Below are 24,641 nucleotides of genomic sequence, written 5' to 3' on the forward strand. Positions count from 1 at the left end.
TCTCTCTCTCTCTCTCTCTCTCTCTCTCTCTCTCTCTCTGACTTTAATCAAAGCATTTGGGCTTACATCTGACTTTCTAATAAATAGCATTCTTAATAACTATATTTTTCTAACTTTCCTTTAACGATCAGATATTGATGAAATATTAATAAAAATATAACACTGGTTTTGTGCTTTTTCTCACCATGTGTTTCTACAGTTATTCTTTCATAGGAGATAAACTCCCCCTCCCATGTTTTATCTTCAAGCCACTGGATAGATGGTATCACAGTACTGAAGTCACCATGGTGGGGTGTAGTCTGAGATGACATCAGCTTCCATAACACTTGAAAATAGACCAAGATTAGGGCTGGCCAAATAGCTCAGCAGATTAAAGCATGTGCAAAGAGACACAAGGCCAGGGCTTCAATCCCCGGGCCTCGTGCCAGTCCTTCCCCCCGCGGCACGCTGAGCGGGCAGTTGAGACCAGGTATGGTGGCACGTGCCTGTAACCGCTCTCTTGGGAGGCTGTAAATAGGCAGATCACTACAAGTCTGATCTAGTAGTAAGACCCTGAACACCCTGTAGATTCTTCCATAAAATACATTAAAAAGAAAAGAAAACGGACCAGGGTAAAACACATTTAAAAGCAAGATTTTCCTTATTTACATCATATGAACTCAAAGCAATGTGCCTCCAACACTCAGGAAAACAGTTATCAAAGATTTTCATTTAAAGCAACTGAAAGGCAAAGTGCTAGAAGGAAACAAAAGGACAAATACAGGTTCTGTGTAACATGCACACCTTTATTTTAACAAATGTAAGCCACTGGTTGTCTGTGTTCCTGAGAGAAAACACTCAAGGTGGTGGCAACGTGATATGGAATGTCAAGGGACGTGACAGCATGCTTGAGGTCTGCGATGTGAACTTCGGAGACCATTGGGCGGAACTTCTATTGCAATAGTGTTTAGTTGCATGGCCTTGCATAAAGTATTTCAAATCTGTGAGATTCAGTTTTCTTTTCTTTTCTTGCTGCTATTTTTTAATCTTAATGGTAAATGCACATAGCTACTTTTTAGCACTCTTATAGTGCTCAAATGGAGATACTAAGAATACCCAATTCATAACTGCCACATAATTCTTGAGTTCCATTATTTACCAAAGGTAGAATTTCTTCTGAAAGGCTATATTTAAAAAACAACCCACCTAGATTCCATATGTCTTAATATTGGGCCACTTCATAACTGAAAATTGTTGGTAACTTAGGTCTCTAGGTTGAAAATGAATTTGGTTTTAAAAGTGGCCTTTGTTTGTATTTAATACACAAAGTAAAGACATACTCATAGTTTTGGGGGAGCAGCTCCTGTACAAGGACCAGAAGGAGCAAAAGCATTTGGGCAGGAAGTGGCATTTCTGAGCCTGAGCTTCCCCCTTCCATCCCCAGTAGGTCTTGTTTCTGCATATTTGATGCACCAGTTGTAGTTGTCATATTGACAAAGGGCTGTATTACTCCTCATTGACTGCCAACATTTCTCTCTGAGTCAATTTGCCTCATTTGGAATCATTTCAATATATGTCAAGGTGCTGGCTTTTCACATGTGCAAATATTTATGGAAGAGTGAGAATCAGTACAACAGCAATTTTACTGTAAGGTATTCAGAATGGTTCACAGGCATAAATTAATTACACCGCATCCTCTTTGTCTAGTAGGGAGGTCCTGTCCAGACTCATGAGCTTTCTAGGGTTGGTGTCAATCTGCATAGATCTGCAAGAGGACATTACTTTTTTTTTTTCCAGAACTGGGGATTGAACTCAGGCCCTCGCATTTGCCAAAGAAGCGCTTATTGCACGGAGCCATCTTCCCAGCCCTGGGAGGGCATTACTTGCAAGGGCTTCTATAGAACTTCTGCCTTAGTCCATTTTGTGCTGCTGTAACAGAGTACTATGGACTGATTTATAATAAACACATTTTTTAAAAACAGCTCAGGAGATGGAGAAGTCCAAGTTCAAGGTGCTAGCACCTGGCAAGGGCCTTGGTGCTGCACTATGAGGTGTTGCAGAGCTAAAGGGCAAAGACAGAGTAGGAATCAGAAAGAAAAGGGGATCAAGTTTATCTCCTCTTAGAACACTCTCTTCTTACACTAGGGAGACTAAACGGTATTTACTCGTGTGGGTCAAGCTTTCACAGAGAGCAAATTGGTCAAGCAATAGCCATGACATCCACAAGGCTGACACTGACAAAGGATCGACAAACTATGGTACAGGGTTTCAGGGTAAATTCTGAGGGGATTTGACTGACCTTGTCAGATACAGAAGTCACATATCTTGTTATATAGGTCTTGCTTTATCTTGGTCTTAATCATCCAGCAGAAAAGTATAAGAACAAGGTATATAAAGTAAAACCATATTAATATGCTGAGCTATAAAAGGCTCACGTCAACAACATCTGACATTGCCAGTCCTATGGATAAACCCACTACTATTGTGGACTGCTGGACTATATTGGATTATTTTGCTGAATTCACACACCCAGAATATTTAAATGGCAACGGAATACCCATATCTGACAAAACTAAACAAAAAAGGGATATAAATGAAGGACCATTTTGTACCATATACAGAAAATAGTTAGGATATATATACAGCTACTTTCTCTTAATTCAATGAGAAGAAAGATTTGTACTAATAGTGTTTGGACAGGATATCATGTCTGCATCTTGTACCATGAATAACTACCATGAAGACAACAATATGCAACATATTAATTATTGTAACTGTCCTACTAACCTCTTTTGAAACTGTCTCATGGCTATTTCTTTCTCAATAAAATTGATAATAAAAAAGAAGATACTCTCTTCTGCAATGATAGTACTGATGCATTTATATATACCAAGCCATTACAGCCTAATTATCTCTTAAAATTCCCCTTCTTAATGCTATTGCAAGGTCAATTAAATTTCAAAATGACTTTTAGAGGGAATAAATATTCAAATAATAGAAATTTCTCACCACCTTATAGAGGAAAAAAGATGTTCAATTTTGTATTCAGTCATTGAAAACATTAACACTTACCAAGAATGAATAAACATCAATAACCTAGGAAGGTCAATTTGTTTATTTTCTTTCTGCTCTCAGTAAAATGTTCCTGAGAAGATACTTTGATAATTGAGTGAGAAGAATTGGATTTCCATCTGAGGGTGGCTAATTTTTCTTAAGGTGATTTCACATTGGAAAAAATCTAGTGCACTTTTACACATGAAGAAAATCAAAAAGATAACGTGACTTGAATGTGGTCACACAGTCTATGACGTGTATTATAGTGTGTTCTAGGTTTTAAGATTGCATGGTTAGAATTATCCTTCTGCAATATGGAGTGACAGGAGTCATTTATGTGTGGTGAGATGGCATTTATCAAAATGATCAGGGAAGATACCAAGCTATTTGTCATATAATTTAGAACAGAAAATCATGGTTCAGGAATATTTTTATAGTACAAAATGAAGCAGACACAAAAGACACTGAAAACAGAAGCAAATATATACAGAAAACAATTTTTGTGATAAGTGTTATGAGAGTGATGGAAATCAAGAAAGCAGGGTTCAAAATAGGAGGTGGTAAACCCGCATTTCAGAAAGTGATCAGCACCTGCTGTAGCTGTTGGGCTGTGAGTTTCTCTAAACCAGGTACCTCAGCCCCAGGTATCTTTGTATCTTCAGCCTTAGCTCAGTGCCAATCCTGTTAGAGGTATCCGCTTCCTCAAAGCCCTTTGATTTGAGTCTGGTTAGCCAAGCTTATGCATAGATGAAGAACTAAAGGAAACTGAATGTACTTTCATTTGTCCTGCTGCGTATTTTTAAGAAATTAGTTAACTTTGGAGTATTTTCACAGAGTTAGCACTCTAGGAAAAAAAATAATACAAAAAAGAAGGTTCCGTGATTCCATTCCACAAGATTTCTTTAGATATATTTTTTTATTAAGAGAATAAAAATCAGAAAAAAATGAGAAAAACTCACAAAAAAAAAGAAAATAATATGTGGCTGGGAAAATGGCTCAGTAGAATAAGCGCTTGTCTGGCAAGTGCAAGGGCCTAAGTTCAATCCCTGGTTCTGAAAAAAAAAATAATAGGAATTCAACTGTATTTATTGTATTTCACATTGTTGTCTTCAAAGTAATTGTTCAGACTACTAGACACAAGCATGTAAAGTTGGTCAAAAAATTAAGCATTAACTATTCCTTTAATTTCACTCATAATAGAGGATCCCTTGTAACTCCACTGTCAGAGCAGACCATTTGGGTACATAAATATTCAGAGACTTTAGATATTTTATTTGTTTCTAAATAATATGACAATGATGAAAATTCACAATTTGAGAATATCAAATCATTATACAAGCAGTTATGGAAAAATGATTGATAGAAATTATCAACAGTATTTCCTTGTCATTGGATTCTTTTGAGATAACACATGATAACAATTTATTCATTACAAAGGAAAAAACGAAAAAGAAGTAGAAGATCATCATAATCATCAGATAGTGCTGCTTATGTCTATTATAAAATGCATTTTGACATGTTGTGTGACTTCTCTGGAAATGCATATATCTGGGAAGGCTGGACAGAGAAACACACTATTGTCTAAGGAAAGAAAAGTTGGAAGAGGAGCTAGAAAATTATTCCTTTTAAAGTAATTTATTAGCAATGTCACCTTAAGTCATTTACTTAGCTATATTTAAAAAATGTAGGGGTGATATATCTTTCAAGCAATTTCATACCCATCTCCTTGATTCAATATCTTGATCATGTTTGAGACGAAAATAATAGTGTTTTTCACTGAACAACTCAGGGAAATCACAAGGGTATGTGACTTACTCAAAGTCACCTGAAACAGAATTGTCATGTTTGAACACTTGTACTTTGGTTTAGCCTACAATTGTCTTTTTCTGCATGACGTGAACCTACATGTTGGTCTCATGTGCATCACTGCAGGGTATTTCTCAGGACTATCAGCTATTCAACATTGCAATCATACAAAAGTATACCAAGTGGTGCCTACAAGCTTCTCAGAAATCAGTAGCTTTCATCAATACTTCTCCGAGGGCAAAATCAGAAAACATAAACAGACAAACTTCAGACCCTAGATTATTCTTACCATGAGTAACTATCCACTGTGGGCATCTCTGCTGCAATCTTACTCAATCTCCAGCCACATCAAGCCTTGTGCATTGCAAATAGGAATGAATTAGTTAGCATCTAGTCAAACAAGTTAAAGGTGGCAGATATGAAGAGACACCAGCCTCCAGAATCCATTTTTGCCAGCGTACAACCCTAATATGTAACTCTACTTTTATTCCCTGGAACCAAGAGATCCATAGGAAGTGTCTGCACACCAGTGAAAGCAGGACAGAATGAAGGGACAGGAGAGAATGCTAAGAACTTGGAAGCGAAAGGCAAGGGAAAAATATATGTATATTTTTAAAACTTTTCTTGAAAATCCCATGAAAACAAAAGTATATTTATTTATTATAAAATTTTAAAACATTGAGTGAGTACCATAGCCCATTCAGCCTATTTGCCTAAGTAACACCATCATATATTTTGAAAATGATCACTAAAGGAACAACATAGCTACAAAAATCTGCTTCTACTAATTTTCTCTAAGGAAACTCTATTGAGCATAACATGTACTTCCCTTTCCGTTTTAGCTAGTATTATCTCTTGCTTGTGTCCTAGGAAGTCAGACTTCACCTCTTGTTTATACAAGTCTAAATATCTCTGTCCTGGATCAATCAAGAGACCCATTTTCATATATATATATGAAAACAAGATATATATATATATATATATATATATTTCATATATATATGAAAAATAAGGTATATATATATACCTTATTTTTCTTCCAGATAAGTACCACTTAGTCCTTTACAAGTCAAAATCATTGTGCCAACCCCCATGCCAGTAAGTGTAAGCCTGTTTGCCATTTTCTTTAGCTCTATGCATTGCACTCCACCTCTCTGATATCTTACTGAAAATGTAAAGATTTTGATCTTTAACCTCCTTGTCTCTCTTCCTTACTGTATCCATCATACTTGAAATAGTGTTGGATAAGGAGTAAGTGCTTCATGAACACTTTTGGAATGACAGTTTCATGTCCTGTAAGTTATTTGCTATACTGATTTTCCCCTATGTTCTGTATAAAATAGACACAGTATTTTTTTAATGCGATCCTCATCTACCTGCCCCATCTTTTCATGAGTGGGACCCAAAGGTATTGACTACATGAGTACAAATAACTTTTGTGGGAAATTATTAAAGAGGAGGACAATAACTAAAGCCAGTCATCATAAGCAAGAGGGAAAAGAGGACTTAGTGTTGTGCCAATTGCTGACAATAAGTCTTGCACAGACGCCGATAGGATTAAGTGGGAATCATGCAGCAGCATTGTCTGATGAGAGGCATGAGGGAAGGAGGAGGAGGCAAATTCTATTTTCAGAGATAATGGGAAGGAAAAGGAAAGTCACTGTGTTGAGAAGAAAGAAAGCCTCCGCCTCCAAAGGCGAATGTAGGAGGATTTCTAAACCAGAATCTGTGGAATACAACAGAAGAATCTAGGAAAATATTGGATTGAAAAGAACTGCGGGAGAGGTGAGCAGATTATCCTGGGTTAGCTGTGAGATCTATGCCCATGAATTACTGTGAAAGAATCAAGTTGTCAGAACTGTAAGTGACTCTAACCTGAAATACCACTTCTGACTTGAACATCTATCACTTTGTTGTATATCAATGTTTCATAAACCTCTTTGGCTGACAAAGAAAACCTACTAGGTGCATGGTGGTAATGGGTAGCCTAGAATATTTCTTCTTAGTTCAATCTACTTCTTGATTCTTACTGAGGAGAATTTGTGCAAGTCATTAGTACATATTGGATGCCCATTGTGGCTGCTACCATGATTGACAGAAGAATCTTCCTTCTCTAATGCAGCTCTTACTGAAGAGTTGTAGTTAGGTCCGAGGCCCTGTGCAAAAGTGAACACAAATTGCTGGCCTGTGTGACTTCAGCTTGATACAGCCCGTCATATGCTTGAGAGAAATCGTGTGGCCTCAGTGTATTTGTTGGGCCTATAATACTGATCTGATAATTATTACTTTTTAATTAGTGCCAAAATATTTTACACGTGTATTCTGCCTTAATCATTCCTTACAAACTGTAGAGTAATTTTTTTCATTTAGCAGAACAAGAATCGGAACTAATTAAGAGATATTATGAATTTTCCCAGTTCATCTATAATGTCAGGAAGTGAAAAACTCAGAAATCAAATCCTGGACATGATATCAAATTTGGGCTCTTGAAGCACCGTGTCCTACTTGTCTGTATTGGCAGGCTGTGATCAATACGACATGGCATGTCTGATTGATATCTAGGGCCAGCAAATTCCTTCAAAGCATGAGAAAAGTGAAGACAACTTTAGCATCTGAGGATAAGCCTCGATTGGATTTGATTAGAATTTGTTTTGTGGGGCTGGGGAGATGGCTCAGTGGAATAAGCACTTCCCTGGCAAGCGCAAGGGCCTGAGTTCAATCCCTGGTTCCACGAAAAAAAAAAAAAAAAAAAAAAGAATTTGTTTTGAGTGTGTGCTCAATTCTGTGAATTATGTTATACACTTTTTCATTCAAACTTTGGTAGGTGGGTCCACCTGCAAAGACACTAACTTTCTGCGAGTTGGATGCAGTCATCTATCCCAACTTCATGTTTTTGAGTAGGCCAATTGAGGTACATTTTCATCTCATCTGGAACCCAGTTTCATCTAGTTAAGTTCTGAATTGCTCGAAAAAATCATTCAATTTTATAGTGACTTTCACTTTGCTTTTTGAACCAACTATACTTATTATATGCATAATTAGTTATTCAAATTATGCCTTGAGGAAAGAATAGTGCCATAGTATTCTTCACATAAATGATTCCATTAGACTGAGACATCTCTACAAGTATTTTCACCTAGGGAAAAAATATTCACCTTAATTCTGAATAGGAATAATTGCAAAGATTTCAATGTAACTCAAAACTGATAAATTTTGTGGCATCAATTGTTGGCTAGCTATGTGCTGATGACTAGAAGTATGGCCTGGGCAGAGTTATTTAAGAGGAGAAATTGAGAATGCAATAGCAACTCGCCACGCACTGAAGTCACTGTGTATGTTGCATATAAAAATAAAGAAGGTATGACTGTTGATTCATTTGCAAGGATTTTATATACTATTCAACATGGATGTAAATATAGATAGCATTGTGCTCTATGCAACAGGATAATTAAAACACTATGATGTTGTAGTCTAAGGATATACCTATTATAAAAGAAATGTGCATCTAAGGAACTGACTTTTATACACTGAGGTACTCAGTGATCCTCAGCTGTGATTTCAATCTTTCGGGCTTGCTGTTCTCTAGAGAAAAGATGTTTTAACCTAAATTATTCCAGGCACGCAGGGGTTAAAATATAAAATCTATCTGATAAAAGTCACCTGTCAAACAGACTCTTTAAGATGCTGGATAGCATAGGAAGAGATTGTTGGATGAACATCTTACTAAGTACTCTATGGAGACATGAATATTTTTAAAGCTAAAGCAGTGTATATTATTTCATTAACGTTTTATAACCTAAGTTTTGGAGAGCAAGGTTTGGGGCCTTCTTCAGCCACAATCTATGGGACTTGGCTGCAGAACTTCTTCCCTGCTGTTCTACGGCTGGAGCCCTACTATTCCTGAGATACTGCACTTTGAAACTCTAGGATGTGAATTAAGGTTCCCTACCAGCTACTCTAGGAGAATTTTAGTGTCACAATTGTTTATTTTCTATAAAAATAAAGACCTACAGAACTTCAAAAATAACAATGAGGAGAGCATCATTCACTGGTAAAGCAAATGTATCAAAGGAGTTGATTTTTTTTATGAATACATCCCCAGGTAATTAGATTCAAAAATATTACTGGGATACCTCATCCATCAACATCATCTCTTTTTCAAAGACTTCTGAGAATATCCAAAATATTAGAACACTGCATCACAACTTTATACAGAAGACATTTAATTAATAACTGAAATGTCAATTCTGAAATGGATAAATGTTTAGAAAAACAATGCGAACCCCTGGATTCATTAGCCTAAAGACTTCCTGGCATTTTCTGAAGTGCTATATTTTTCTCTGGCACAGTGGCTTGAGTTCAGCATATCATTTGTGGGTTGCTTCAGATTGGAATAGCCCTTGAACCTTGAAGACAGTAAAATACGAGGTCAAATCCTGATATTTAGTGCCTCTGTGACCTTGCAACTATATTGAAGCATCTGTGGACCCTGGGGACACAGCGGTGTTTATCAAATGTTTGCGTACTCAGCAACTGAGTTCCCAAAGCTTGCTTTAACTGTCAATTTCCCTGTCTTTGTTTTTCATTTTTTATCATCTGATATCCATATATATATATATATATATATATATATATATATATATATATAACAAGGTCCCACTATGCAGTTCAGACTCATAGTGATCCTCCTGTCTCAACTCCCCAGCACTGCGATTACAGGCACGCTCCCAGTGACAGGGCCTACACAGCGCTTGCTGGGGGTCTGCTACTGGCAAGACATGCAGTGCCATGGATCATACTGGGTCCTTGCACTTGCCAGACAAGTGCTTAGACTACAGAGCTATCTCTACAACCCTCCTAGCCTTTCTTTTCCTACTTGCATTGTTTTCCCTTTTCTATTTTTTGAATAAGTACTGTATGTCAAGGATGGTATTAGGTTCTGATATTATTAGGTTCCTTCATGAGGATGAATAAGGCGTGGTTTCTGTAAATGTCATTTATTATCAAGACAGGTTAGGGCCAGACAAATAGCTCAGTGGATTAAAGTGCCTGCAAGTTGGATCTGGGGCTGGGGGTTTGATCCCTGGGCCTGCCATGCCGGCACTGCTCCCGGAGTGAGAAGAGATGGCGATTGAGACTGGGCGTGGTGGTGCGAGCCTGTAATCCCAGACCTTGGGAGGCTGTAAGGGGCGGATCATTATGAGTCTGATCGAGTAGTGAGACCCTGAACACCGTGTAGCCCCAACAGGTTAGACACTAAGAGAGGTGGCAGAAGAGGAAAGCAGCATAAGATACATGCTACAACGAAGTTTCTCACGAAGGTGCATAAGATCAAAAGCAGGGAGTAATTCGTTCCACCTGGAAAGCTTCGTGGATGATGAGACACCAGCTCTGGGACCGAAAGCATAAGTAGAATTATAAGTGGAAAGATGAAGGGAAAGACTGGTTCGGGCTGCACTGTCCACAGAGAACTGTGGTGGCATCGAGGTGAATGCACACCTGTAGACAAGAGAGTGGCGGGAGAGCGGAGCATGTGCTGGGCAGGAACTTACAGGAAAGCATATCTGGCAAGCAATTTGAATGCAAAAGAAAAAAATGTTTTTTCACCTAGTAACTCTTGTGGAAAACATTTTTCTAATTGGTGCACATGTTCACATTTCAGAGTATCTTTTCTCTAATGTAAAAAACAATAAACATTTGTGCTAATAATTAGCACTGAACTGATAACCAAATTTCTAATTTTGTATGTGTATATCTACATAAATACAAAAATGTTGATAAGTTAGACATATATGTAGCACTATATATGTATATTTACAGTAACAAATACAAGATATATAGCAATTAACATATATCAATGTGTGTGTATATATATATGTGTGTGTATGTATTATATAAATAAAATATTTATTGCTTTACCTATTTCAATACAATAGCAATCTTTTATAATTTTTTCTTTCAAGGGTCTATAGGGTGTTCAGGGTCTCACCTCTAGATTGGATTCATAGTGATCAGCCTGTTTACAGCCTAACAAGAGCTGGGATTACAGGCACATGTTACCACACCCAGTCTCAATTGCCATCTCAGTGTGCCCCAGGGGTGGGACTGGTACAGCAGGCCTGGAGCTCAGACCCCTGGCCTTGAGTCTGCTTGCAGGCGCTTTAATGTGCTGAGCTATTTGGCCGGCCCTATAACACCAATCATAATCTCCTCTTTAACAGTTTATAACATCTTTTACATGAAGATGATGAGGCTCAGGGAGATGCCTTGCCTATGGTCATGTAATGTCAATCATTCCACCAGAATCAACTCTGATCTAGCTAAGTGCAAAGCTCATGTTTTAATACATAAAGATTTTTGTTTCCTATTAGAATTCTGGGAAATAAAGGACAATGTACCTCCAGCGCTCTCACAGAAGCACATTAAATTATTTTTATGCATATTTCCTTCCAAATTTTATATGCATATAATCACATAGTATGAATATTACATACATTACTTCAGAGAAAATTGAGCAATGGTTGTACTGTAAGCATTTTCTTTTGCTGCAAAATCTTTGTAACAGTTTTTAATTCATGTTTAACACTGCATGCCTTTGATGTCTATAGTTTTAAACACTAATTTAGTATTTCTCTATCATTAAAATTATTTTCCTTTTAAAATAATATACAGAAAAGGGAACAACTAAGCTGAATCACTTGAAAAATTATGAATAAGAAAAATAGTATGATTTTCTTAAAGTATCAAGTTTAAAACTACTTGGTTCAAGTAGATAAGCAAGCTTTTGATTCCTGGTTCATTGGACCAATATATTTCCAATGAGGCTGTTCTATTTTACAAAGACACTCATATGTAAAGTGATTCTACTTCCGTTCTACAACACCATCAGGATATCAAAATACATAGATGTTCAAGTTCTTCACACAAACTAGAGTAAAATTTGCATATAAACTATGCCTATCTTTCATTGTATTTTAAATCATCTCTAGGCTACTTATAAGATCAATCAAATATAAATACTGTGTAAATACTTGTCATACTCTATTATTTAAGGACCAAAGTAGGGGCATACATGTTCAGATATATGTTCTAAGATGAATATGAGATGCAGTTTCACCAAATCAAAGCCATGCAAATTATGTGCATGTATCTCAGTTTGTCTACCTGCCTGGTTTATAAGTGACTTTTCACAAGGAAAGGGAATCACACTTTCATTTGCACGGTATGAAGGCCGACTCAACTTCTAATGTGTGTGTCTAAGTGTGGCACTTTCTCTGTGTAACACGTGTGAGTAGGGTTGCTATTTAGGTGAATCTGTGGCATGGTAGACATGTGGCTCCAGTTACCTTTTACTGTTCATAGCTGGTATCATGCCTTACAAATCACACAGTAGCATAACTCCTGGATGCAGTGTATGCACCCCCAGAGAATGACGTGGCTGTCATGAATTTGTACCACTTAACCTCATAAGTGAAAGGTCCTGTCTCACAGATAGTAGGATAATAATTAGACATTGAATTGGCAAGGGGTCCTAGGGACAACAAAGCCAGTGGTTTCACAACCGGAATCATGTGTTCAACAGGACTTATTCAAAAGAGGAGTTTAGCGCAGCATTTTATATTAACTGAAATCTCTGAGCAGCACAATCTGGGAGACCCACGATGAGTGAATTACAGTAATCAGCCTTCAGAATGACAAAAGAGTTAATCAGCATCTCCTTGCCTTTCTCGCGAAGCCTCTCAATCTGGCGATAGCACAGAAATTATATAAAGAAGTCTTCGTGATGGATACAAAATGCTTCTCAGATGATAATACCAAAGACAATAGAAAGAGGGGGAAAAAGACACATAAGTTTTAAATTTTTGAGATGTCTGAAACTTTATTCTAATCAGAAGTGCTCCCTGCATGATGAGACATCGGGAACAGCTGCTTAGCATTGGGGAGCATTTAGGCCAGTTTCCGATTTATATTCTTAAACTTTTGCACCAGGGAAATCTCTACTTGATTGAGAAAAGACAAAATAAAACTTTTAACTACCAGAGAACCAAGTACATGAGCCCCTTTATAGCTCAGTAATGGATGCTGGTTTCAGAGCAAGAAGCTCCCTCTGTCATTTCTAAATCTTTCTCTCCGGGACTCCTCCAATTCCTCAGCTTCGCCTCTACTCTGCAGTTCCAGGTTCGAATCTCCAGTGAATTAAATTCATGGAGAATGGCATGTTCTCATGAATTGTCCTATTAGATTAGATTTTCAAATCAGAGCAAGAGGGAAACTATTCTAAAAGCTAGCTCTTTATTCGCTCATCTGAATCCCTTTCTCTGTGAACACTGATACAGTTTAAACGTCTCAAAATTGCCAAATGTTAAAGTCCTTCATTTGCAAGGACAAAGAGATCGCTCCACATAAGTTGGATCACTTACCTAAGCTCAGTAGTTACAAGAGAGTCCACGTACAACCATCAGTGAGTTAGAAATTTATGGGAATCAGAGACATTATGTGTAATAAGATACTTTAATTGTATCAACTCATACTGGAATTTCCACCAGTTAAGAATAATCTAGTTGATTTTCTTTACAGTGAATTTGTCAAACATCCACAATGAATTTAACTAACTTCCCAATAAAAATAAAATACAGTTGTTTTGTCATTCATCTTGTTAAAATATTGTTAACTTGTTAACAAGCAGACGCAATGGAAGTTTAAATATGCATAAACATCTCAACATGGTGCTGGGTATTTCAAGACATTACTACAAGCATGGAGGAGGCATGCACACTACTGCTACTTGACTATGATTAAGACAAAGTGGAATGCATTCTGGGTCTTGAGCAATGGAAAATTAGTAAATTTAGAACCACCAAATGATGTGTTAAATTGTTTTATTAAGTAGAAGGGTGGCAGGCCTCTCATATTTGTCTGCTTAAAAGCAAAGTTGTAAATGGATAAGAAATGCTATTAAACTGGGGATTTAAGTCTCTTTTTGGCATCCACAGACCAAACTTTTTGACTTTTCAAATCCAAGGGAGAAAAAGCCTGCCCTAATTACTATATTTTCTGCACTGTGTTAGGCAATGTTAAATAACAAACAATGATTTTAAAAATAGGGAAGATTTCTTTCTTGTCTACAAACAGCCTAAAGCTACTAATGTGTTATAGAATATATGAGCCAAAGCAGGGGGAAAGAAATAGAAGAAACTTTTCAGATAATTTCAGTCTTGTATTTTAGAACTTTATCAATATTCTGCAATATCTGTGGAAGTGAAATGGTCTGCCTTTTCAATAGAAATGCAAGTATCATGTGACTTGTTTAGGTAAGACTCAAAAAAAAGTGAAAAATGGGAAGATCAAGGGCACATGTATCATCCTCTCTCTATAGCCAAAACATAGCTGAAGAAAATTTCCACCAATTTTGGCATTTTTTCCTAATGAGGTGCTCCTAGCTGTGGGCTTGAGACTACCAGGCAATGGACTCAGGAAAGACAAGAATGGTTCATTAGACAGTTTGAACTGAAGCCAATTAAGCAGACTGCTGGTCCTGAAGAAACTTGGAGGGACTTCCTGCTTTAGAAAGCAGGAAACCTACTCTTAATGTTAAAAAAGAGAATGAACAAAGACTCCTGGTTGTGTGGCTTCCCAGCTGGGTCATCTTGAACAACTCACTTAACTGAGTAGGCATCATTCTCATTTTACAGATAAGGAAACACACCCCTGCCCTGCTTCCCAGGGAACTAGCTCTATACCTCAGCACACTATAACATTGACATGTTTTTGAGGTAGGGAGGGGTCTATGGAACAACATTCTGGCAACATTTTAAGGACTCAGATAAAGAACCAATATACTAATTAAATCTTGGAGAGTTTTACCAGAAATGGAGTGGGTGAAGAGAGTTGAAGAGAGAGGCTAATGACAGAAGCAAGACCTAGTTCAAAAAGTCTATTATTAAAGCTCCCAAAAGCTAACAGGTAAGGTATCGTTAATACTCCTCTGCTAGGAAGAACAAGAGATTGCGGGAATTATTGGTGAGAGTTGTGCTTTAACCTGTATCCCTTCATAATGAGCCTAAAACAGGATGGACAAAAATGGCATGAAGGAATTCACAGAGTCTGAGACTCATCCTTCTCTGCTCTCCCAGTTTCCTACAGGAATCTTTATTGGTGAAACTAACCAAAAGTTAGGAAGCAAAATAATTAATTGAAAAAGCTACACTAAAATCCTTCTTTCATCACTTCTTGACCTTTTGACCAAGATCAAATGAAGATCCCTCTTTCATGCCAAGAGTAAGAGAGCAGAAAATGAATCTTCATGAAAAGTTTCAGAGCATTCAACATTCTAATCATCATTTTCTTAACCATTAAATCAACTCTGGCAAGGGAACATGAATGGAAAAGTAAATAGCATTTTCTGGTAACTTCAACATGCCAACAACATTGAAAATGTTGTTCTACTTTAGTGTACCTACCATGAGCTACTGATTACTATCTTGAGTTTACAGGTTAGGGTATTGAGTGATGAGGAGTCCTATAATTTTTTTAATGATCACAAAGCCATGAAGTGTGAAAATAAATGTAAGAAATCAAAATACTTGGTTTAATTATGAGGGAACATTCATTAGAGGAATCAAACTTGTCTATACAGATGTAGCTTAAGAAAATGTGTATCTCAATATTGGAAGGCATAATGAATTGTGTAATTAGTGGAGATCCTTGGAATATTTCTTATTCTGTTTGATAAGCTTTATTGTGATGCTTCACGCTTTTTCTGGTATGACTCGCTGACATCCTGTTGTTTTAAACTGATTCACAAAATTATTTAAATTTCAAGTGTTTGAGAGACATTGCAAATGTGTGTGTGCGTGTGTGTGTGTGTGTGTGTTTAATTTTCTTTCTTGAAGTAGAATACAGATAGGAAGTTAGAAGGGAGTCTTCTGAAAATCAAAAGAGGATGAAGGAGAAGCAGAAGAAGAGAGAAGGGAAATAATATAATTGAACATGAGCAATATTTTTGATTTCATACACAAGTTTTGCAAAACCCAATCTCAACATTCTGTATTAGTAACATGAACTAATTTTTAAAATTCCATACTCACAATATATGAAAAAGTTGAAGATATGTTTTAATGTCCTCTGACCATAATAAATTATTGGAATCCCTTCATTCAAATAACCTGAGAGAGGTCTCACTTATAAACCTGACCTCATCAGCTATCTCAAAAGATTTTGCTGCTTAACTTAGGAATTTATATCAGTTTCCTATGATCATCGGAAGTCCTCTGGTCAAGTTCCAAAGTGCAATCAATGACTTCAGTTGGTAATGACCTTAGAATAAATATAGAAGTACCTACAATTTACAAGCATTCATGTAAAATATGGTGAGAGTAAGAAAATTTTCTTGTATTTCCTGATGAAAATTGGACCCATAATGAAAATATTCTGTTATGAAAGTACATATCCCTAGTAGATTAGCTCATTGGCATCCCAGCTCTTCAGTGATAGGATACTTAGGCACATTATTATTATTTTTTCATTTCCCTTCTGCCATGCCTTACAGTCATCCAAATCTGAATGGCTGCTATATTTCTGTCTTTATTAGTTTCCTGTCTGTATTTTAACCACACAGGTATGATTGCTGAATTAGATTATGATATGCTCATATCCTGAGACAAATAATTGTATTGACAGATAATATTATATTGCTCTAAATGTATCCCAATAAGCAGGATTATCCATTTGAGTGGTCCCTGAATGGCGAGTCCTGATACAAAAGTGATGTCAAGGTCTAATAAAGTGATAAGAACATATAGCTTTCCCCAGAGCCTGCTCAGTGCTGAGAGGATTAGATTTTTCTGGCCACTCTTATACTTTGCTTGCTACTCAGATAATTCAGGGACTTGAACTCCTTGAAAACCTTTGCAGACAGATGATTTAATTAGAGTATATGAGTGAGAAAAGAGAAAAAAGAGAATTACAACTTCACGATTGAATAAGACAGTGACTCAATCTCAATTCAAATTAAACATTTATGGTGTTTCTGGGTTAGAAGTGAGAAGAGACAGTTATCTTTAATCTGGACAGTTTCCTCTCAGTTGAACCAAAGATATAATATACATCTATCCAACAATAATATTTTAGGAGAGCCAAAATAATTTTTATTATGACTTTACCAATATGTAGGGCACCTTGATACTAAATTAAATAGAAATGCAAGGAATAGAAAAGTATTGTATCAAAATAATCATATGTCTCTTAGGTGTGTGAAATGGGTAGAAATGAAATACCTAGAATACTCATCAAATGGAAGACCCTGAGCCACTTATTCAATAGCTTCAAACAATGAAAAATCATGCTATAAGAAGTAATGAGGTGAACCACTTTGTACTGGCAAGAGAGTGTCTCAGAAACATAAGTTTCAGAAAATTCTTCTATCTTCTATCTACTCTGCTATCAGATTTTCAGTTAAGTGGTGTACGTACACATGCACCTTTCTATGTGTACATACTTAATGATGTAGAATTATACATAGCAGAATGCTATGTATAGACATGTTTGTATAAGTAAAAAAAAAGTAGGAGGATAGGGAGAAGGCTAAATAAATATTTTAAATAGAACTTCAGAAGTATATAAGCAAATTTTGAATCTTCACGAAAATATTCTTATGGTGAAATAAACGTGTGAAACTTAAAATAAGTCAGAGGAAGCAGCGCAAGATTTTACAAGTGATCATTTTATTTGTCTGATTTTTATATTGTGCAATTTTAAAATCTCTTTATTTTTACATGAAAGTTCTAACTGAATTATTAAAATGTAAGTAAACAGTACCTTGGTATTTAGGCCCTTGCCTATATTAGTTCTGATTTCTATTTTACCTCTGAGTTTGTTCTAATAATGTATTTATTTCTGTCTTCTTTCTAATGTATTTCGGAGCTTCAGAATAAATTTATCTTTGACCTCAGAGCCTTGAAGCTATTCATCTATTTACGCATCTTGTAGAGGAGTTCGGTTTGTGATAAATTGTAGGAGTCTTTCACTTCCAGGGTTTTCCTAGGTGAAAGTGGCTATGTTATGATTTATACTTTAATTTGGTGAGCAGTCTACTTTCTAATGTATATTTTTGCAAATTCTGTTTTATGCATTATAGAATATACTTTCTCAAGTTATTCACAATTCTGTGACTACAAGCTTTTGGGGTATTAATATCAGAGATCCCAACCTGCTAAATGTCAGCAGCAAATGGAAATTACCTGAATGGAATCTTGATGCATAAACACAAGCTTGTGTCTGTGCTCATGGGTGTGTGTATGGGAGGCTTATGCATTCATTGCTAAGTGAGCTCTGGGCACGAGGTCATTCTTCCATTTTTTTTCCCTCAGCTATTATAAAAACTGCCCTTCCCAATATGGACAGAGAAGCCAAGGAGGAATACCTGGTTGTTATTCAAGCCAAAGATATGGGTGGACACTCTGGAGGCCTGTCTGGGACCACGACCCTCACAGTGACCCTTAGTGATGTTAATGACAATCCTCCAAAATTTGCACAGAGTAAGTGGATTTCCTGCATTAGATGAAAATCTGAGTATATTTTCATTTGAATATACATTTTAATTTTCCATGACATCCTCCAAACTGATTGTAAACATCAAGTGCACATCTATAAGGTATGAAAAAAATATATATATATATGCATGCATAATAGTTTATACATGTTTGTACGTATGTATATGTATAACTCATTGTCCTATTAAATACATCCCAGTTTTACAGATTTCAATGAAGTTGAATGAGGTAGAATAAGTGCCTGCCTGGCAAGCTCAGGGTCCTGAGTTCAGTCTCTTTCATTGCAATAAATAAATAAATAAACAAATAAATAAATATCAATGAAGTTGGATGAATATTCAAATGGCAAGTACATAATAATAACTGTGAAATTTAGTGAGCTTGAAACAATGAAGAAAGCCTAGCTAGGATATTGATTTATTATTAATCCTGCTATATGAAAGAAACCAAATCCCCAGTGCCTGAGTAGGGAAATCAAACACAGTGGACTCACTGTAAACCTTAACTCTCCCTTCTGTCACTGCAAGAGACATCAGTAATCACTGTCTGCACTATTCCCTGCTCAGGTTTTTTTGCCCTACTTTGGAAAACTTAGTGGCACTGCAGGCAGTCACATCTGTGAGTCAGGGAGGGGATTATTTGCCAACTTTCTTCTATGCTCATGAAATTCTTCTCTTATGAGCTTCTGTCCAAGTAATGTGACACAGAGCCAGGACTCTGCAAGGTCTTTCTGACATGAGAACTTTTGTATCAAGATATGAAGAGCAAATAAGACTGTCTGGAAGAAGATGACACCAGGAGAAGAAAAATGGACACTGCAGCTAAAAGGAATAGTCATTAGCTCTATGTAAATGTATTCATTTTTTAAAAGATTGGATATATAAATGACATTGGACAGTATTTTTCTATTTCTTTCTGAATAAATTGACTTACCATGCTAACCTCTAGAATCATGTGTGTGGTCATAAATTGAAAAAGCACCTTCTTTTTAAAAGCTGGATTGTATTCCATTGTACTTGTACCCCATGCATTCTTTATCCAGTCTTCTCTCAGTAAGTCCTTTGTTTCTATTTTGTGATGAGTAAAAAAGTGCTGGATGGAAAATAAGGTGATAATTTTATGTATCACAGAATCATGCTATACATTTCAAATACATGTAATAAAAAAGCGCAAACTTGTAGGGAAATAGAAAGCATTTCACTGCAGCTGGAGAACAAAAATCCAGGGAGATAATATTGAAACAAAAGGCCCAAAAGGTAGTTTCCTGAAGAATTAGTAGTATTGTACTTAAATTTGTAGATCATTGTATGTTTCACGATCTTCAGTTAAAGATGGCTGAGAAACCACTGGAAGGCTTTTAGATTGTAGTTGAAGTTATATTTTGGATCCAGAATAACAAAGGGAATCTGGTCTTCTAGTATCTTCCCCATCATGCACCTAACTAAATGGATATTTATAAGCATTCATTTAAAATGTGTTGGTGACTTTGGTAAGCAAAAATGATAGCAGCATAAGTGTAATGAGATCCAGACATAGTATATATCCAAATTACTAATGGCTGAGAAGATGTCTGAGGGTTGATTGCATTTTCAGGTAAAGAAGTTAAGTTATGATATTTGTGATATTGGAGACTGAATGCCACAGGCTGCTTTTTCCTTGGGCTGGAGACACCACAAGAACACCAACCATTTAAGAGAGAGAGAGAGAGAGAGAGAGAGAGAGAGAGAGAGAGAGAGAGAGAGAGAGAGAGAGAGAGAAAAGAGAAGTAAGAAGATGTAGGATGAGGTTAATCTTGAAACAGACCCACTTGACATAGCTTTGAGAATTTCAGAGCAAAACATATAGAGCCCATACATATTTTAACAAAAATTTCAAAACTTTTCCATCTAGCTATTCATAAATTAGAAAGCAATGCAATCCTTTGAAACAAAATTGTCTAAGTGGAAGTCACCATGTTTCCTACCCCATCCCACCAGTCCTTTCTATTGTAGTTGCATTTCAGTTAATGCCATAATATGCAGCTCTTCGTTCTCAGATGGTGATTACTTTAATTGATCAGTTGCAGATGAGCTTCATAAGCACTCCCTTTCTTAGAGGTAATAACTATTAACTAGGATCACACTGATAGAAATGATGAGGATATTCAGAATAGCAATGGATAAAGGAACGATGCGTTTGTTTCAATTCTCAAGACTCCCCAATGGAGGACTGGCAGCAAGAGACATCCTTTGCTGGCTTATTTACTTAATAAGAATACCTAGAGGGGTCATCGCTAACAAATATAAAGTTTGAAGGAAATGGGATCATTAAACTAATTATGGGGGCATTGGGAAACGTAGGCTCCACATGACGATTTTTAATGCCCACCTTATAGTAAAAATTACTTTGAAAAATATTTGCTCCTCAGCTCCAAAACTTCATGATTCCAAGAGGTATTTTTATTTCATCATTAAGTCAAAATGTATTAGTTCTTAAAGAAACTTTATTCATCTGCTAAACCAATTCTGTTGTTTTGGGTAAAATGAGCTTTGGTTTATGTAAGCAATCCAGCGATTAAGTTGAAATAGAATTAGGTAATGTTCTCCAGATTCAACTTTTCCTTTTCCTCTTGTAGTTCACTGAATGTTTATTTTTCCCTTGTTGTGGTTGCAAGGGGTGTAAAATTTACTGTCTGTCTAAGTTTTGGTTCAACAGAAACAGGAACTAGGCAATGCTTTGACTGTAACTCATTTAACTGGCAGTTAGTTCCAAGAAATACCAGTGAGAGATTGAAAGGTAGATAGAGATCAAAAAATGCACGCATGATTGAAGCAGTTTTCCCTGTAAATTCTGGACTCCTGGCAAGAAAGAAATAAAAAGAAATAACTCAGCTATCCTATTAGAAAACAGAAGAGTTTATGCTTCTACATACTAATTTCCATTAGTCTTTGAGCTTTGCATCTGTGGGGACATTAGTACTCTGGTAGGTTCAAGCCAACAAGCAGCGGGCAACATGGAACCTGGAGACCAGCTTGACCCCTCAGGTAATGAAGTGCAGGATTGGCTGTCATAGAGTAGGTGAGCACTAAAACAGCATAGCCAGGAGTTATGTTTGGAGCACCATCTCCTTCCACTCTCCCAATCAATCTGAGTGACAACAATATCACAGTGGTGATGATCTGAATAAAAATAAGACCAATGCCACTAATTAGACATGTTCTACTGTCCCCCTAGGAGAATGAAAATTCACTGTAATTGTATTTTGCCTAGGGAGTTTTGAAGGTAGGATTTTAGTCTTCAGAGCAATGAAGACTTTAGTAACAAGAGGAGTGTTTCATGTGTCTGAGCAGCTTGCTGCAGGGCACAGCAGAAGTTTAGTAATTGGATTTTATCAAAAATGGTCTGCAAGTCTGTAAATATAAAAGTAAGTTCAAAAGTGACTTTCCAGTATGTTACACACTGCATCTTTCTGTGCTGAAATTAGCTTACTATTTTATGTTGGGCAACAATGAATATCCCCACAGGCAGTCAATGTGATTATACACCAAATTGCAAAGAACATTCACAGAGCAGTACTAATATTCTGATATAGCTGTTCCAAATATATACTTGATAAACATATGGTTGAATAAGTTCCATATCTTAGAAAGACTCAAACGGAGTTCGCTACCTCTGGGAAATGTTTGTCTCTGATTTGTTTTGGATACTATACATTCCGTAAAAGCAAAAGGATATTTTTGTCTTTTACATCAGTGGCTTGGTAGCTTTACAGGAATGCGTAGTACAAGACTTGCCCAACCTGTATTTGTTCAATGAATTAATGAATTAGATTGTGTTCACTTCTCACTGTTTCTACTCTTTTCTAAGGTCTGTATCACTTCTCAGTACCAGAAGATGTCGTTCTTGGCACTGCAATAGGAAGAGTCAAGGCCAATGACCAGGATATTGGTGAAAATGCACAGTCATCATATGACATCATTGATGGAGATGGAACGACACTCTTTGAAGTCACTTCTGATGCCCAGGCCCAGGATGGCATCATAAGACTACGAAAGGTAAACAAGTGACAAATTGATTCATCTTTGAAAGACCTCTGTGAAATGAGGTTGGAAGTATGTTAGTTGAGTGAATTGACAACATCTTATACCAGGAAGCAATTTTGTTTAATTTATGAGACAGAATAACTAGATTCCTCTGAGCACCTGCAAGGTACTAGGCAACATTCCACATTTCAGCTAAGCTGTGTTAAACAGCTTCTGTTGTGGCCCTCACCTCTCATAGTCCTTCATCCTTTTCTTCTCCCACCTATGCCTGGATAATGTCTCCCAAGCCACAGGAATTTACCTGGTCTTTGCATAGAACACTCCAGTTATGAGAAGGGTAGTTACATGCAGTGAACCCTCAACCAAGGAAGAATAAAAATTGATGAACAACTACTATCATTAGAAGAAACTGTTCTAAGGCACTAAGTTTCATAAGAGGATTCTCAGGGGGAAGAAGTCATAGTTGCTCCGGAGAGAGGAAAAGTTCAAAGGTTCAAAAGCTTTTAATCTTTCTCTATAATTCTTCAATTTCTGTTCCTTGGCTGTCTTACTTCTGGGTTTGTAACAACCATTTGGGACAGAAACTTCTCTATAAATAGCATAAAGAGTGTAGTCAATTTGAGACTGCTTTTGCTACCAACTCGTTTTCTTGTGGGTGAGGTGGAAAATTTGGTACATTTTTAAATTGTCTTTCTCCTCATAAACTGTATTCTCACAAAGATGTGTAAAATGGTCTATTATTTCATATGAATAAAATATTTGTGGGAAAAACTCTCTTTTATCCCCATTGTGATTTTTTTTAAGCATCGTTCTTCATACTTTTTTTTCTGACAAAGGTAGATTAGCTCTTCGATAGATTTGCTTATTCTTAAAGAAGATGAGCGATGGAACACACTGTCAGGGCAAAATAATTTTTCCCTTTTTCTTGACTAGCATTAAATTGATATGACTCTAAAGCTTACTAGACAAGTCTGCCATGTAAACATTTAATTTCATTGGTTTTACTTTAAAAATTCTGCATTGCAGAACTATTACATGTGGACATTTATGGATACAACTTTGTATAAATATGATGTTAAAAATTTAGTGCAAGCAAAAAATGGAAGCATTAGTTTTAATTCTGTTTAGCACCATGATCATCATACAAGAATGCTGGCTTGAGTTTAGAGTTAAGAGATGTAAATATTCAAACTGAGATATGAAACAGAATACAGTATAATTATACTTTAGTCAGTTACTGACTGACCCACCATCACATTTCGCTGTCTACAATTCTAATGTCATTTTATTGTTATTATTAACTGTTATTCTTTGTTGTCCTGAGCTGCCTTTACAAATTACAGTACATAGCTGCTTTTGTGTTTTTATGTGCTGTTATTCATAAGCTTGACATCATAAACTCACAGACTGGGTACACTGATGCTAAAAAATCCGACCATGTATTTCACTCTAGAGAACAGTGTATAAAGAGTAATATTTCTACCATCCACCAGTTACCTGTTTTGTCTGAAATAAACCTCAGGACACTGGAATGTGTTTGGCTGTATTATCCTTAGGTAGATCTAAATATTAACTAGCGTACTTTTATAGCAGGAACCCTCTGGCTAGAGGTGTTTTGTTTTTTGTTTTTTTTTAAACAGAGTGAAGGGACAGAGGATGGATATCCATTTTTCCTTTAGAGTAGGGCCAGGTCCTTCTGTTTCTCTGGGTGACAGACTTCAGAAATTTATCTCTGGAACAATCTTCCTAAGAAGCCTTAGGGCAGTACCAGAAACTGAGGGTTAGAAGAGAAGGAGCTATGGAGAAAGGGATAATCAAAATGTCCAGTGAGATTTGACTATTGGGCAGTGTGCTGACCCTAATAATAATAATGATAATACATATGTATAAATTACTGGCATGCATATTAAATATCTCTTTTCCTCCTGATAACCAATGAAGTGAGATGGTGGCTATATTAACTAGCTTTACTGAGTCTTTTTAAATGAATTCATAGATCTATCTACGGTATTTTACTCCGTACATGTCTGCAGGTATTACCTGTCAATTGAAAATGAAAGAAAATAAATGAATTAAAATAATTTAACAAAATATAATATAGGGGCTGGAGAGATGGCTCAGTGGTCTAAAGCACCTACTTAGAACAAGCTCAGCAAAGCATCAGGGACCGCGGTTCAATCCCCCAGCGCCACAAGCCAGCCAGCCCCGCCCCCTGGTGGGCTGAGCTGGC

At 36.6% G+C, this 24,641-nt stretch overlaps 1 protein-coding gene across 1 annotated transcript in view; it reads left to right on the plus strand.

Annotated features, from left to right (window-relative positions):
* Positions 1 to 24,641, plus strand: part of Cdh8 (cadherin 8) — a 415,681-nt gene that overhangs the window by 228,550 nt on the left and 162,490 nt on the right. Inside the window, 2 exon segments of the mRNA XM_004625918.2 lie at positions 18,207 to 18,374; positions 22,236 to 22,423. Coding sequence (XP_004625975.1) covers positions 18,207 to 18,374; positions 22,236 to 22,423 — 356 coding nt within the window.

Source organism: Octodon degus, unplaced genomic scaffold (assembly GCF_000260255.1).
Source record: "Octodon degus isolate 3935 unplaced genomic scaffold, OctDeg1.0 scaffold00011, whole genome shotgun sequence".
In the NCBI taxonomy this organism is placed as follows: Eukaryota; Metazoa; Chordata; class Mammalia; order Rodentia; family Octodontidae; genus Octodon; species Octodon degus.